The following is a 17,610-nucleotide window of genomic DNA, read 5'->3' on the forward strand; positions in this document are numbered from 1 at the left end:
CTCCCCCCCATCCTCCCTCCCCCCCCATCCTCCCTCCCTCCTCATCCTCCTCATCCTCCCTCCCCCCTCCCCCCTCATCCCCCTCCCCTCTCCTCCCCTCCAGGGTGATGATGATGAACCACGAGGAGAAGCGGCTGAGCCGTGATTCCCTGAAGCAGCAGCAGCAGCAGGACGAGGAGGTGGGCCTCTGCGCACAGCAGCATCAGAAGCAGGAGGCCTGTGGTGACTACGACGATGGTGACGATGAGTTGGGGGGGGGGGGAGAGGTGCGTGGGCGGGGGCGGCGTGAGGGGGGCTGGAGGAGCTGGCTCGTGGTGGTCGCGGCCACCTGGTGCAACGGATCCATCTTCGGCATCCAGAACTCGTTCGGGGTGCTGTTCGTGGCCATGCTGGAGAGGTTCGGAGACCGGGAAGACACGAGCCTCAGGTTCAAGACCGGTACGGGGGGGGGGGGGGGGAGACTGGGAGACACTGAGAGACACTGGGGGAGACACTGGGGGAGACACTGGGAGACACTGGGAGACACTGGGAGACACTGGGAGACACTGGGAGACACAGGGAGACAGAGACACAGGGAGACACAGGGAGACAGGGAGACACTGGGAGACACTGGGAGACACTGGGAGACACAGGGAGACACAGGGAGACACTGGGAGACACTGGGAGACAGGGAGACACAGGGAGACACAGGGAGACACAGGGAGACAGGGAGACACAGGGAGACACTGGGAGACAGGGAGACACAGGGAGACACTGGGAGACACAGGGATACACTGGGAGACACTGGGAGACACAGGGAGACACTGGGAGACACTGGGAGACACAGGGAGACACTGGGAGACACTGGGAGACACTGGGAGACACAGGGAGACACTGGGAGACACTGGTAGACAGGGAGACACAGGGAGACACAGGGAGACACTGGGAGACAGGGAGACACAGGGAGACACTGGGAGACACAGGGAGACAGGGAGACACAGGGAGACACAGGGAGACACAGGGAGACACTGGGAGACACTGGGAGACACTGGTAGACAGGGAGACACAGGGAGACACAGGGAGACACAGGGAGACACAGGGAGACACAGGGAGAGACAGGGAGACACAGGGAGACACTGGGAGACAGGGAGACACAGGGAGACACTGGGAGACACTGGGAGACAGGGAGACACACGGAGACACTGGGAGACACTGGGAGACAGGGAGACACAGGGAGACACTGGGAGACACTGGGAGACACTGGGAGACACTGGGGACAGGGAGACAGGGAGACACAGGGAGACACAGGGAGACACTGGGAGACACTGGGAGACACTAGGAGACACTGGGAGACACTGGGGACAGGGAGATACTGGGAGACACTGGGAGACACTGGGAGACACAGGGAGACACAGGGAGACACAGAGAGACACTAGGAGACACTGGGAGACACTGGGAGACACTGGGAGACACTGGGAGACAGAGAGACGGAGACACTGGGAGACACTGGGAGACAGGGAGACACAGGGAGACACTGGGAGACAGGGAGACACAGGGAGACACTGGGAGACACTGGGAGACACTGGGAGACACTGGGAGACACTGGTAGACAGGGAGACACAGGGAGACACAGGGAGACACAGGGAGACACAGGGAGACACAGGGAGACACAGGGAGACACAGGGAGACACAGGGAGACAGGGAGACACAGGGAGACACTGGGAGACAGGGAGACACTGGGAGACACTGGTAGACAGGGAGACACAGGGAGACACAGGGAGACAGGGAGACACAGGGAGACACAGGGAGACACAGGGAGACACAGGGAGACAGGGAGACACAGGGAGACACTGGGAGACAGGGAGACACACGGAGACACTGGGAGACACTAGGAGACACTGGGAGACAGGGAGACAGGGAGACACAGGGAGACACTGGGAGACAGGGAGACACACGGAGACACTGGGAGACACTGGGAGACACAGGGAGACACAGGGAGACACAGGGAGACAGGGAGACACAGGGAGACACTGGGAGACAGGGATACACAGGGATACACAGGGAGACACAGGGAGACACTGGGAGACACTGGGAGACACTGGGAGACACTGGGAGACACTGGGAGACACAGGGAGACACAGGGAGACACTGGGAGACACTGGGAGACACTGGAGACACTGGGGACAGGGAGACAGGGAGACACAGGGAGACACTGGGAGACACTGGGAGACACTGGGAGACAGAGAGACGGAGACACAGGGAGACACTAGGAGACACTGGGAGACACTGGGAGACAGGGAGACACAGGGAGACACTGGGAGACAGGGAGACACAGGGAGACACTGGGAGACACTGGGAGACACTGGGAGACACTGGTAGACAGGGAGACACAGGGAGACACAGGGAGACACAGGGAGACACAGGGAGACACAGGGAGACAGGGAGACACAGGGAGACACTGGGAGACAGGGAGACACTGGGAGACACTGGAGACACTGGTAGACAGGGAGACACAGGGAGACACAGGGAGACAGGGAGACACAGGGAGACACAGGGAGACACAGGGAGACACAGGGAGACAGGGAGACACAGGGAGACACTGGGAGACAGGGAGACACACGGAGACACTGGGAGACACTAGGAGACACTGGGAGACAGGGAGACACAGGGAGACACTGGGAGACAGGGAGACACACGGAGACACTGGGAGACACTGGGAGACACAGGGAGACACAGGGAGACAGGGAGACACAGGGAGACACTGGGAGACAGGGATACACAGGGAGACACAGGGAGACACTGGGAGACACTGGGAGACACTGGGAGACACTGGGAGACACAGGGAGACACAGGGAGACACTGGGAGACACTGGGAGACACTGGGAGACACTGGGGACAGGGAGACAGGGAGACACAGGGAGACACTGGGAGACACTGGGAGACACTGGGAGACACTAGGAGACACTGGGAGACACTGGGGACAGGGAGATACTGGGAGACACTGGGAGACATTGGGAGACACAGGGAGACACAGGGAGACACAGGGAGACACAGGGAGACACTGGGAGACACGGGGAGACACTGGAGACACTGGGAGACACTGGGAGACACTGGGAGACACTGGGAGACAGGGAGACGGAGAAACAGGGAGACACTGGGAGACACAGGGAGACACAGGGAGACACTGGGAGACACTGGGAGACACTGGGAGACACTGGGAGACACTGGGAGACACTGGGAGACACAGGGAGACACAGGGATACACTGGGAGACACAGGGAGACACGAGGAGACACAGGGAGACACAGGGAGACACTGGGAGACACTAGGGGACACTGGGAGACACTGGGAGACACTGGGAGAGACAGGGAGACACAGGGAGACACTGGGAGACACTAGGAGACACTGGGATACACTGGGGACAGGGAGACACAGGGAGACACTGGGAGACACTAGGGAGACACTGGGAGACACTGGGAGACACTGTGAGACACTGGGAGACACAGGGAGACAGGGAGACACAGGGAGACACTGGGAGACACTAGGGAGACACAGGGAGACACAGGGAGACACTAGGGAGACACTGGGAGACACTGGGAGACACAGAGAGACACAGGGAGACACTAGGGAGACAGGGAGACACAGGGAGACACTGGGAGACACTGGGAGACACAGAGAGACACAGGGAGACACTAGGGAGACACTGGGAGACACTGGGAGACACTGGGAGACACTGGGAGATACTGGGGGACACTGGGAGACACAGGGAGACACAGGGAGACACAGGGAGACACTGGGAGACACTGGGAGACACAGGGAGACACTGGGAGACACTGGGAGACACTGGGAGACACTGGGAGACACAGGGAGACACTGGGAGACACAGGGAGACACTGGGAGACACTGGGAGACACTGGGAGACACTGGGAGACACTGGGAGACACAGGGAGACACTGGGAGACACTGGGAGACACAGATAGACACTGGGAGACACTGGGAGACACTGGGAGACACTGGGAGACACAGGGAGACACAGGGAGACACAGGGAGACACTGGGAGACACAGGGAGACACTGGGGAGACACTGGGGGGAGACACGGGGGGGGGGAGACACTGGGAGACACGGGGGGAGACACTGCGGGGAGACACGGGGGGGGGGAGACACTGGGAGACACGGGGGGAGACACGGGGAGACACTGTGAGACACTGGGAGACACTGGGAGACACTGGGAGACACAGGGAGGCAGGGAGACACAGGGAGACACAGGGAGACACTGGGAGACACAGAGAGACACTGGGAGACACTGGGAGACACTGGGAGACACTGGGAGACACAGGGAGACACTGGGAGACACTGGGAGACACTGGGAGACACTGGGAGACACAGGGAGACACAGGGAGACACTGGGAGACACAGGGAGACACTGGGGAGACACTGGGGGGAGACACGGGGGGGGGGGAGACACTGGGAGACACGGGGGGAGACACTGCGGGGAGACACGGGGGGTGGGAGACACTGGGAGACACGGGGGGAGACACGGGAGACACTGTGAGACACTGGGAGACACAGGGAGGCAGGGAGACACAGGGAGACACAGGGAGACACTGGGAGACACTGGGAGACACTGGGAGACACAGAGAGACACTGGGAGACACTGGGAGACACTGGGAGACACTGGGAGACACTGGGAGACACTGGGAGACACTGGGAGACACTGGGAGACAGGGAGACACTGGGAGACACTGGGAGACACTGGGAGACACAGGGAGACACAGGGAGACACAGGGAGACACTGGGAGACACTGGGAGACACTGGGAGACACTGGGAGACACTGGGAGACACAGGGAGACACAGGGAGACACAGGGAGACACTGGGGGGAGACACGGGGGGGGGGGGGAGACACTGGGAGACACGGGGGGAGACACTGCGGGGAGACACGGGGGGGGGGGGAGACACTGGGAGACACGGGGGGAGACACGGGGAGACACTGTGAGACACTGGGAGACACAGGGAGGCAGGGAGACACTGTAAGACACTGGGAGACACAGGGAGACACTGGGAGACACGGGGAGACACTGGGAGACACTGGGAGACACAGGGAGACACTGGGAGACACTGGGAGACACTGGGAGACACTGGGAGACACTGGGAGACACAGGGAGACACTGGCAGACACTGGGAGACACTGGGAGACACAGGGAGACACTGGGGAGACACTGGGAGACACAGGGAGACACAGGGAGACACTGTGAGACACAGGGAGACACTGGGAGACACAGAGAGACACTGGGAGACACTGGGAGACACAGGGAGACACAGGGAGACACTGGGAGACACTGAGAGACACAGGGAGACACAGGGAGACACAGAGAGACACAGAGAGACACTGGGAGACACAGAGAGACACTGGGAGACACAGAGTGACACAGAGAGACACTAGGGAGACACTGGGAGACACAGAGAGACACTGGGAGACACAGAGAGACACTGGGAGACACTGGGAGACACTGGGAGACACTGGGGAGACACTGGGGAGACACTGGGGAGACACTGGGAGACACAGAGAGACACAGAGAGACACTAGGGAGACACTGGGAGACACAGAGAGACACTGGGAGACACTGGGAGACACAGAGAGACACTGGGAGACACAGGGAGACACTGGGGAGACACTGGGAGACACAGAGAGACACAGAGAAACACTGGGGAGACACTGGGGGGAGACACGGGGGGGGGGGGGAGACACTGGGAGACACTGTGTGGTCACGGTTGTTGTTGTTGTTGTGGTGGTCACTGTGGTTGTTGTTGTGTTGTTGTTGTTGTTGTTGTGTGCAGCGTGGGTGGGTTCTCTCTCCATGGGAGTGATCTTCCTGCTCTCCCCGCTCGTCTCCGTCTGCTCCGACCGCTTCGGCTGCTGCCGCACGGCCGTGCTCGGCGCCACGGTCGCCTTCGTCGGCATCCTGAGCTCCTCCTTCTCCAGGTGGGGACACCGACACAACCACCACCACCACCACCACAACCACAACCACCACCACCACCACAGCCACCATACACACAACCACCACAACCACCACCACCATCGTCATCATACACACAACCACAACCACCATCATACACACAACCACCACCACAACCACCACCACCACCATACACACAACCACCACCACCACAACCAACCACCACCATACACACAACCACCACCACAACCACCACCACCACCATACACACAACCACCACCACCACCGCAACCACAACCACCACAACCAACCACCACCATACACACAACCACCACCACCACCACCATCATCATACACACAACCACCACCACCACAACCACCACAACCACCACCATCATACACACAACCACCACCACAACCACCACCACCACAACCACCACAACCAACCACCACCATACACACAGCCACCACCACCACCATCATCATACACACAACCACCACAACCACCACCATCATTTACATTATGAGACATCTCCTTTACCAGTGGCAAAATATAGTAGTAGGTTTTTACCCTTTTAAACTGGTACAAAACTGAAACCTTTATACAAGGCATCATGTTTGCAATAACCGCAACACAAGCAGTCAAAATGCAAACAAAAAGAAGCAACTCTGATAATGATAATGATATGTACTGTCCTTGAAGTTGATTGGTCCACACCCGAGACGGCTTTCTTTAGAGCCTAGTCCCCATTGGTGTTGGACCAGATGACGCCAAAAGGCGTACAACTCAAAGACAGCGCGTTATGTATGCCGATGATCTGGTAACTGCCGCTCACGCAGAGGAGGAGTTGGAGACGCTGCTGCTGAGACTGGAGCGTGCCACTAAGAGGTGGGGCCTTACCATCAGCCCCACCAAAACGAAGCACCTGCCTGGGTTTTTTGTGCCATCGGACACTCCACCCCCACAACTCCCAATCGATGATGGGGCAATCGATGATGGGGCAGTTGTGGAGAGAGTGGAGAGTTTCCCATACCTGGGCAGTGTGCTCTTGACCAGCTCCGGTTTGACAGCGGAGGTCTCACTCCGAATCAGTCGAGCGGCAATATCTTTTCATCGGTTGCGTAACGCTGTGTGGGAGCTACCTGGTCTGTCGCTCCGCACGAAGCTTCAGGTCTTCTCGGCCACGGTCATTCCCTCCCTTCTTTACGCTTGCAAAACTTTAGACCCGTCTAATGGAACATTTTTTCCGGTGAGAAACATTTAGGCTGGCCTGCCTATGATCCATCCTGGGTTTAACCAGGCTGGATTGTATGAGGCGCTCACAAATCCTTGAAAGATCTGGGCAAAGTCCCATCGGTGAGCTCCTCCGGCAGGCAAGGCTGCATTGGCTGGGTCATGTAGCCCGCATGCCCAGCCACCGCATGCCTAAACAGCTTTTGTTCGGCCGGATCGAGGGGGCTAAACGGGCGCGGCACGGGCTAGAGAAGAGATGGAGTGATGTGGTACAGGAGGACGTGGAGCTGAGTGGACTTGCTGATGACCGGTACCAGCGGTGTCAAGATCGTCCTTTGTGGAGGAGGCTCGTGAAGGACGCTGCTGGGCAGTTGGAGGCAGTCGCCCTCCAACAACAACGGAGGGCGGAGGACCGATGCTCACAACAACGAGCGGAGCGCCGGGCGGCTAAAACGCAACAAGTTGGCACAGTAGGGGGCACAGGTGGTGCATCAGCCATTCATCTCGGTCATCTCAGTCAGTCGACCCGTGGCACCTGCTGGGTCTGCCCCGTGACCTCCTGCCAGCGGGCGTTCGACACTTCACGTGGCAGCCTCAAGGTGCACATGGCCTGGCACGAGCGCCGTGGTGACGTCACCGCCACTTAGTGGCGAATGACGGTTGTTGTTGTTGTTGTGTGTGTCTGTGTGTACTGTGTACTATGTGTGTGCTATGTGTGGTGTATGTGTGGGGAGCGGTAGTGTAGCGGTTAGCGCGCTGCGCTATGAACCCGGCGACCCGGGTTCGATTCCCGCTCACGGGGGAATCAACCTCACCACTGACGATTATCTGACCCGATCCTGGGCCTCTCCTAGATCGACTCAGCCTCAAATGAGTACCCGGTGCAGTGTGTAGTAAACATCGCCACTGGGCGGTGTGGTCCTGGCCACCCACCCCCTCGTGTGCCGTCCCGGCCTTCATAGGTGCTCGCTAACAGCACTTGCCCCTACAGTCTGTTAGAGGCAACACGGGGGATCTTTGTCTTTGTGTGTGTGTGTAACAGCACTTGCCCCTACAGTCTGTTAGAGGCTACACGGGGGATCTTTGTCTTTGTGTGTGTGTGTAACAGCACTTGCCCCTACAGTCTGTTAGAGGCAACACGGGGGATCTTTGTCTTTGTGTGTGTAACAGCACTTGCCCAACAGTCTGTTAAGGCTACACGGGGGATCTTTGTCTGTGTGTGTAACAGCACTTGCCCCTACAGTCTGTTAAGGCTACACGGGGGATCTTTGTCCTTGTGTCTGTGTGTGTGTCAGTGTGTGTATGTCTGTGTGTCTCTGTGTGTGTGTGTTTGTCTGTGTGTCTCTGTGTGTGTGTCTCTGTGTGAGTCTGTGTGTGTCTCTGTGTGTGTCTCTGTGTGTGTCTCTGTGTGTCTCTGTGTGTGTGTGTCTCTGTGTGAGTCTGTGTGTCTCTGTGTGTGTGTGTCTCTGTGTGTGTGTGTCTCTGTGTGAGTCTGTGTGTCTCTGTGTGTGTATGTCTCTGTGTGAGTCTGTGTGTATGTCTCTGTGTGTGTATGTCTGTGTGTCTCTGTGTGTGTGTCTCTGTGTGAGTCTCTGTGTGTGTCTCTGTGTGTGTGTCTCTGTGTGTGTGTCTGTAGCAGCACTTGCCCAACATTCTGTTAGAGTCTACACGTGGGATCTCTGTGTGTCGCGTGTGTGCAGGTCTCTGGCTGAGCTGTACGTGACGTACGGCCTTCTGTTTGCGGGCGGCTGCTCCCTGGCCTACCAGCCGTCGCTCGTCATCCTGGGCCGCCACTTCACGGCTCGCCTGGGCCTCGTCAACGGCCTGGTCACAGCCGGCAGCAGCCTGTTCACCATCGTGATGCCACTCGTCATCAAGCACAGCCTCAACACCATCGGTCTGGCGCACACACTGCAGGTGACACACGCAATACCACCACCACCACCATCATACACACAGCACCACCACCACTACTATCATCATACACACAGCACCACCACCACTACCACCATCATCATCATACACACGGCACCACCACCACTACCATCATACACACAGCACCACCACCACTACCACCATCATCATCATACACACAGCACCACCACCACTACCACCATCGTCATCATACACACAGCACCACCACCACTACCACCATCATCATCATACACACGGCACCACCACCACTACCATCATACACACAGCACCACCACCACTACCACCATCATCATCATACACACAGCACCACCACCACTACCACCATCATCATCATACACACGGCACCACCACCACTACCATCATACACACAGCACCACCACCACTACCACCATCATCATCATACACACAGCACCACCACCACTACCACAATCATCATCATACACACAGCACCACCACCACTACCACCATCATCATCATACACACAGCACCACCACCACTACCACCACCATCATCATACACACAGCACCACCACCACTACCACCATCATCATCATACACACAGCACCACCACCACTACCACCATCATCATCATACACACAGCACCACCACCACTACCACCATCATCATCATACACACAGCACCACCACCACTACCACCATCATCATCATACACACAGCATCACCACCACTACCACCATCATCATCATACACACAGCACCACCACCACTACCACCATCGTCATCATACACACAGCACCACCACTACCATCATCATCATCATACACACAGCACCACCACCACTACCACCATCATCATCATACACACAGCACCACCACCACTACCACCATCATCATCATACACACAGCACCACCACCACTACCACCATCATCATCATACACACAGCACCACCACCACTACCACCATCATCATCATACACACAGCACCACCACTACCACCATCATCATCATACACACAGCACCACCACCACTACCACCATCATCATCATACACACAGCACCACCACCACTACCACCATCATCATCATCATACGCACAGCATCACCACCACTACCACCATCATCATCATACACACAGCACCACCACCACTACCACCATCATCATCATACACACAGCACCACCACCACTACCACCATCATCATCATACACACAGCACCACCACCACTACCACCATCATCATCATACACACAGCACCACCACTACCACCATCATCATCATACACACAGCACCACCACCACTACCACCATCATCATCATACACACAGCACCACCACCACTACCACCATCATCATCATCATACACACAGCATCACCACCACTACCAGCATCATCATCATACACACAGCACCACCACCACTACCACCATCGTCATTATACACACAGCACCACCACCACTACCATCATCATCATCATCATCATACACACAGCACCACCACCACTACCACCATCATCATCATACACACAGCACCACCACTACCACCATCATCATCATACACACAGCACCACCACCACTACCACCATCATCATCATACACACAGCACCACCACCACTACCACCATCATCATCATACACACAGCACCACCACCACTACCACCATCATCATCATACACACAGCATCACCACCACTACCACCATCATCATCATACACACAGCACCACCACCACTACCACCATCGTCATCATACACACAGCACCACCACCACTACCATCATCATCATCATACACACAGCACCACCACCACTACCATCATCATCATCATACACACAGCACCACCACCACTACCACCATCATCATCATACACACAGCACCACCACCACTACCACCATCATCATCATACACACAGCACCACCACCACTACCACCATCATCATCATACACACAGCATCACCACCACTACCACCATCATCATCATACACACAGCATCACCACCACTACCACCATCATCATCATACACACAGCACCACCAACACTACCACCATCGTCATCATACACACAGCACCACCACCACTACCACCATCATCATCATACACACAGCCACCACCACCACTACCACCATCATCATACACACAGCACCACCACCACTACCACCATCATCATCATACACACAGCATCACCACCACTACCACCATCATCATCATACACACAGCACCACCACCACTACCACCATCGTCATCATACACACAGCACCACCACCACTACCATCATCATCATCATACACACAGCACCACCACCACTACCATCATCATCATCATACACACAGCACCACCACCACTACCACCATCATCATCATACACACAGCCACCACCACCACTACCACCATCATCATCATACACACAGCACCACTACCATCATCATCATCATCATACACACAGCACCACTACCATCATCATCATCATCATACACACAGCACCACCACTACCACCATCATCATCATACACACAGCCTCACCACCACTACCACCATCATCATCATACACACAGCACCACTACCACCATCATCATCATACACACAGCACCACCACTACCACCATCATCATCATACACACAGCACCACCACCACTACCATCATCATCATCATACACACAGCACCACTACCACCATCATCATCATACACACAGCACCACCACCACCACCACCATCATCATTATACACACAGCACCACCACCACTACCACCACCATCATCATATACACAGCCTCACCACCACTACTACCATCATCATCATACACACAGCACCACCACCACCACCACCATCATCATTATACACACAGCACCACCACCACTACCACCACCATCATCATATACACACAGCACCACCACCACTACCATCGTCATCATACACACAGCACCACCACTACCATCATCATCATCATACACACAGCTTCACCACCACTACCACCATCGTCATCATACACACAGCCTCACCACCACCATCATACACACAGCACCACCACCACTACCACCATCATCATCATACACACAGCACCACCACCATCATCATCATACACACAGCCACCACCATCGTCATCATACACACAGCACCACCACCATCATCATCATACACACAGCACCACCACCACTACAACCATCATCATCATACACACAGCACCACCACCACTACCGCCATCATCATCATACACACAGCACCACCACCACTACCACCATCATCATCATCATACACACAGCCACCACCATCGTCATCATACACACAGCACCACCATCATCATCATCATCATACACACAGCATCACCACCACCACCATCATCATCATCATCATACACACAGCACCACCACCACTACCACCATCATCATCATACACACAGCCTCACCACCACTACCACCATCATCATCATACACACAGCCTCACCACCACTACCACCATCATCATCATACACAGCACCACCACCACTACCACCATCATCATCATACACACAGCACCACCACCACTACCATCAACATCATCATACACACAGCACCACCACCACTACCACCATCATCATCATACACACAGCACCCCACCACTACCACCATCGTCATCATACACACAGCACCACCACCACTACCATCATCATCATCATACACACAGCACCACCACCACCACCATCATCATCACACACACAGCACCACCACCACTACCATCATCATCATCCACACAGCACCACCACCACTACCACCATCATCATCATCATACGCACAGCACCACCACTACCACCATCATCATCATACACACAGCACCACCACCACTACCACCATCATCATCATACACACAGCACCACCACCACTACCACCATCATCATCATACACACAGCACCACCACCACTACCACCATCATCATCATACACACAGCACCACGACTTCCACCATCATCATCATACACACAGCATGACCACCACTACCACCATCATCATCATACACACAGCTTCACCACCACTACCACTACCATCATCATACACACAGCACCACCACTACCACCATCATCATCATACACACAGCTTCACCACCACTACCACCATCGTCATCATACACACAGCACCACCACCACTACCACCATCATCATCATACACACAGCACCACTACCACCATCATCATCATCATACACACAGCACCACCACCACTACCACCATCATCATCATACACACAGCACCACCACCACTACCATCATCATCATACACACAGCTTCACCACCACCACCACCACCATCATCATCATACACACAGCACCACCACCACTACCATCATCATCATCATCATACACACAGCACCACCACCACTACCACCATCATCATCATACACACAGCACCACTACCACCATCATCATCATACACACAGCATCACCACCACTACCATCATCATCATCATACACATAGCACCACCACCACTACCATCATCATCATCATACACACAGCACCACCACTACCACCATGATCATCATACACACAGCACCACCACCACTACCACCATCATCATCATACACACAGCACCACCACCACTACCATCATCATCATCATACACACAGCACCACTACCACCATCATCATCATACACACAGCACCACGACTTCCACCATCATCATCATACACACAGCATGACCACCACTACCACCATCATCATCATACACACAGCTTCACCACCACTACCACTACCATCATCATACACACAGCACCACCACTACCACCATCATCATCATACACACAGCTTCACCACCACTACCACCATCGTCATCATACACACAGCACCACCACCACTACCACCATCATCATCATACACACAGCACCACTACCACCATCATCATCATCATACACACAGCACCACCACCACTACCACCATCATCATCATACACACAGCACCACCACCACTACCATCATCATCATACACACAGCTTCACCACCACCACCACCACCATCATCATCATACACACAGCACCACCACCACTACCATCATCATCATCATCATACACACAGCACCACCACCACTACCACCATCATCATCATACACACAGCACCACTACCACCATCATCATCATACACACAGCATCACCACCACTACCATCATCATCATCATACACATAGCACCACCACCACTACCATCATCATCATCATACACACAGCACCACCACTACCACCATGATCATCATACACACAGCACCACCACCACTACCACCATCATCATCATACACACAGCACCACTACCACCATCACCATCATACACACAGCACCACTACCACCATCATCATCATACACACAGCTTCACCACCACTACCACCATCATCATTATACACACAACACCACTACCACTATCATCATCATACACACAGCACCACCACTACCACCATCATCATCATACACACATCACCACTACCACCATCATCATCATACACACAGCCACAACCACCACTACCACCATCATAATCATACACACAGCACCACCACCACTACCACCATCATCATCATACACACAGCACCACCACTACCACCATCATCATAACACAGCACCACCACCACTACCACCATCATCATCATACACACAGCTTCACCACCACTACCACCATCATCATCATACACACAGCACCACCACCACTACCACCATCATCATCATACACACAGCATCACCACCACTACCACCATCATCATCATACATACAGCTTCACCACCACTACCACCATCATCATCATCATACACACAGCCACCACTACCACCATCATCATCATACACACAGCACCACCACCACTACCACCATCATCATCATACACACAGCACCACCACCACTACCACCATCATCATCATACACACAGCCTCACCACCATTACCACCATCATCATCATACACACAGCCTCACCACCACTACGACCACCATCATCATACACACAGCACCACCACCACTACTACCATCATCATCATACACACAGCATCACCACCACTACCACCACCATCATCATACACACAGCACCACCACCACTACCACCATCATCATCATACACACAGCACCACCACCACTACCACCATCATCATCATACACACAGCATCACCACCACTACCACCATCATCATCATACACACAGCCTCACCACCACTACCACCATCGTCATCATACACACAGCACCACCACCACTACCACCACCATCATCATACACACAGCACCACCACCACTACCACCATCATCATCATACACACAGCACCACCACCACTACCACCATCATCATACACACAGCATCACCACCACTACCACCATCATCATCATACACACAGCATCACCACCAGTACCACCATCATCATCATACACACAGCTTCACAACTACCACCATCATCATCATACACACAGCCTCGCCACCACTACCACCATCATCATCATTCACACAGCACCACCACCACTACCACCATCATCATCATACACACAGCTTCACCATCACTACCACCATCATCATCATACACACAGCACCACCACTACTACCATCGTCATCATACACACAGCACCACCACCACTACCATCATCATCATCATACACACAGCACCACCACCATTACCATCATCATCATCATACACACAGCACCACCACCACTACCACCATCATCATCATACACACAGCACCACCACCACTACCACCATCATCATCATACACACAGCACCACCACCACTACCACCATCATCATCATACACACAGCATCACCACCACTACCACCATCATCATCATACACACAGCATCACCACCACTACCACCATCATCATCATACACACAGCACCACCACCACTACCACCATCGTCATCATACACACAGCACCACCACCACTACCACCATCGTCATCATACACACAGCACCACCACCACTACCACCATCGTCATCATACACACAGCACCACCACCACTACCACCATCATCATCATACACACAGCCACCACCACCACTACCACCATCATCATACACACAGCACCACCACCACTACCACCATCATCATCATACACACAGCATCACCACCACTACCACCATCATCATCATACACACAGCACCACCACCACTACCACCATCGTCATCATACACACAGCACCACCACCACTACCATCATCATCATCATCATACACACAGCACCACCACCACTACCATCATCATCATCATACACACAGCACCACCACCACTACCACCATCATCATCATACACACAGCCACCACCACCACTACCACCATCATCATCATACACACAGCACCACTACCATCATCATCATCATACACACAGCACCACTACCATCATCATCATCATCATACACACAGCACCACCACTACCACCATCGTCATCATACACACAGCACCACCACTACCACCATCATCATCATACACACAGCCTCACCACCACTACCACCATCATCATCATATACACAGCCTCACCACCACTACCACCATCATCATCATACACACAGCACCACTACCACCATCATCATCATACACACAGCACCACCACCACTACCACCATCATCATCATACACACAGCACCACCACCACTACCATCATCATCATCATACACACAGCACCACTACCACCATCATCATCATACACACAGCACCACCACCACCACCACCATCATCATTATACACACAGCACCACCACCACTACCACCATCATCATCATATACACAGCACCACCACCACTACCACCATCATCATCATATACACAGCCTCACCACCACTACTACCATCATCATCATACACACAGCACCACCACCACCACCACCATCATCATTATACACACAGCACCACCACCACTACCACCACCATCATCATACACACAGCACCACCACCACTACCATCGTCATCATACACACAGCACCACCACTACCATCATCATCATCATACACACAGCTTCACCACCACTACCACCATCGTCATCATACACACAGCCTCACCACCACCATCATACACACAGCACCACCACCACTACCACCATCATCATCATACACACAGCACCACCACCATCATCATCATACACACAGCCACCACCATCGTCATCATACACACAGCACCACCACCATCATCATCATACACACAGCACCACCACCACTACAACCATCATCATCATACACACAGCACCACCACCACTACCGCCATCATCATCATACACACAGCACCACCACCACTACCACCATCATCATCATCATACACACAGCCACCACCATCGTCATCATACACACAGCACCACCATCATCATCATCATCATACACACAGCATCACCACCACCACCATCATCATCATCATCATACACACAGCACCACCACCACTACCACCATCATCATCATACACACAGCCTCACCACCACTACCACCATCATCATCATACACACAGCCTCACCACCACTACCACTATCATCATCATACACAGCACCACCACCACTACCACCATCATCATCATACACACAGCACCACCACCACTACCATCAACATCATCATACACACAGCACCACCACCACTACCATCATCATCATCATACACACAGCACCCCACCACTACCACCATCGTCATC

At 53.9% G+C, this 17,610-nt stretch overlaps 1 protein-coding gene across 1 annotated transcript in view; it reads left to right on the forward strand.

Annotated features, from left to right (window-relative positions):
* Positions 1-278: 278 nt before the first annotated feature.
* LOC144949944 (monocarboxylate transporter 10-like) overlaps positions 279-17,610 on the forward strand; it is a gene marked incomplete at its 5' end in the record, with an annotated part of 40,317 nt that continues 22,985 nt past the window's right edge. Inside the window, 3 exons of the mRNA XM_078879934.1 lie at positions 279-438; positions 5,817-5,961; positions 8,873-9,089. Of these exons, the coding sequence (XP_078736060.1) occupies positions 279-438; positions 5,817-5,961; positions 8,873-9,089 (522 nt within the window). The remainder of the gene's footprint in view (positions 439-5,816; positions 5,962-8,872; positions 9,090-17,610) is intronic.

The sequence above is a fragment of the Lampetra fluviatilis genome, chromosome 55 (genome assembly GCF_964198595.1).
Source record: "Lampetra fluviatilis chromosome 55, kcLamFluv1.1, whole genome shotgun sequence".
NCBI lineage: Eukaryota > Metazoa > Chordata > Hyperoartia > Petromyzontiformes > Petromyzontidae > Lampetra > Lampetra fluviatilis.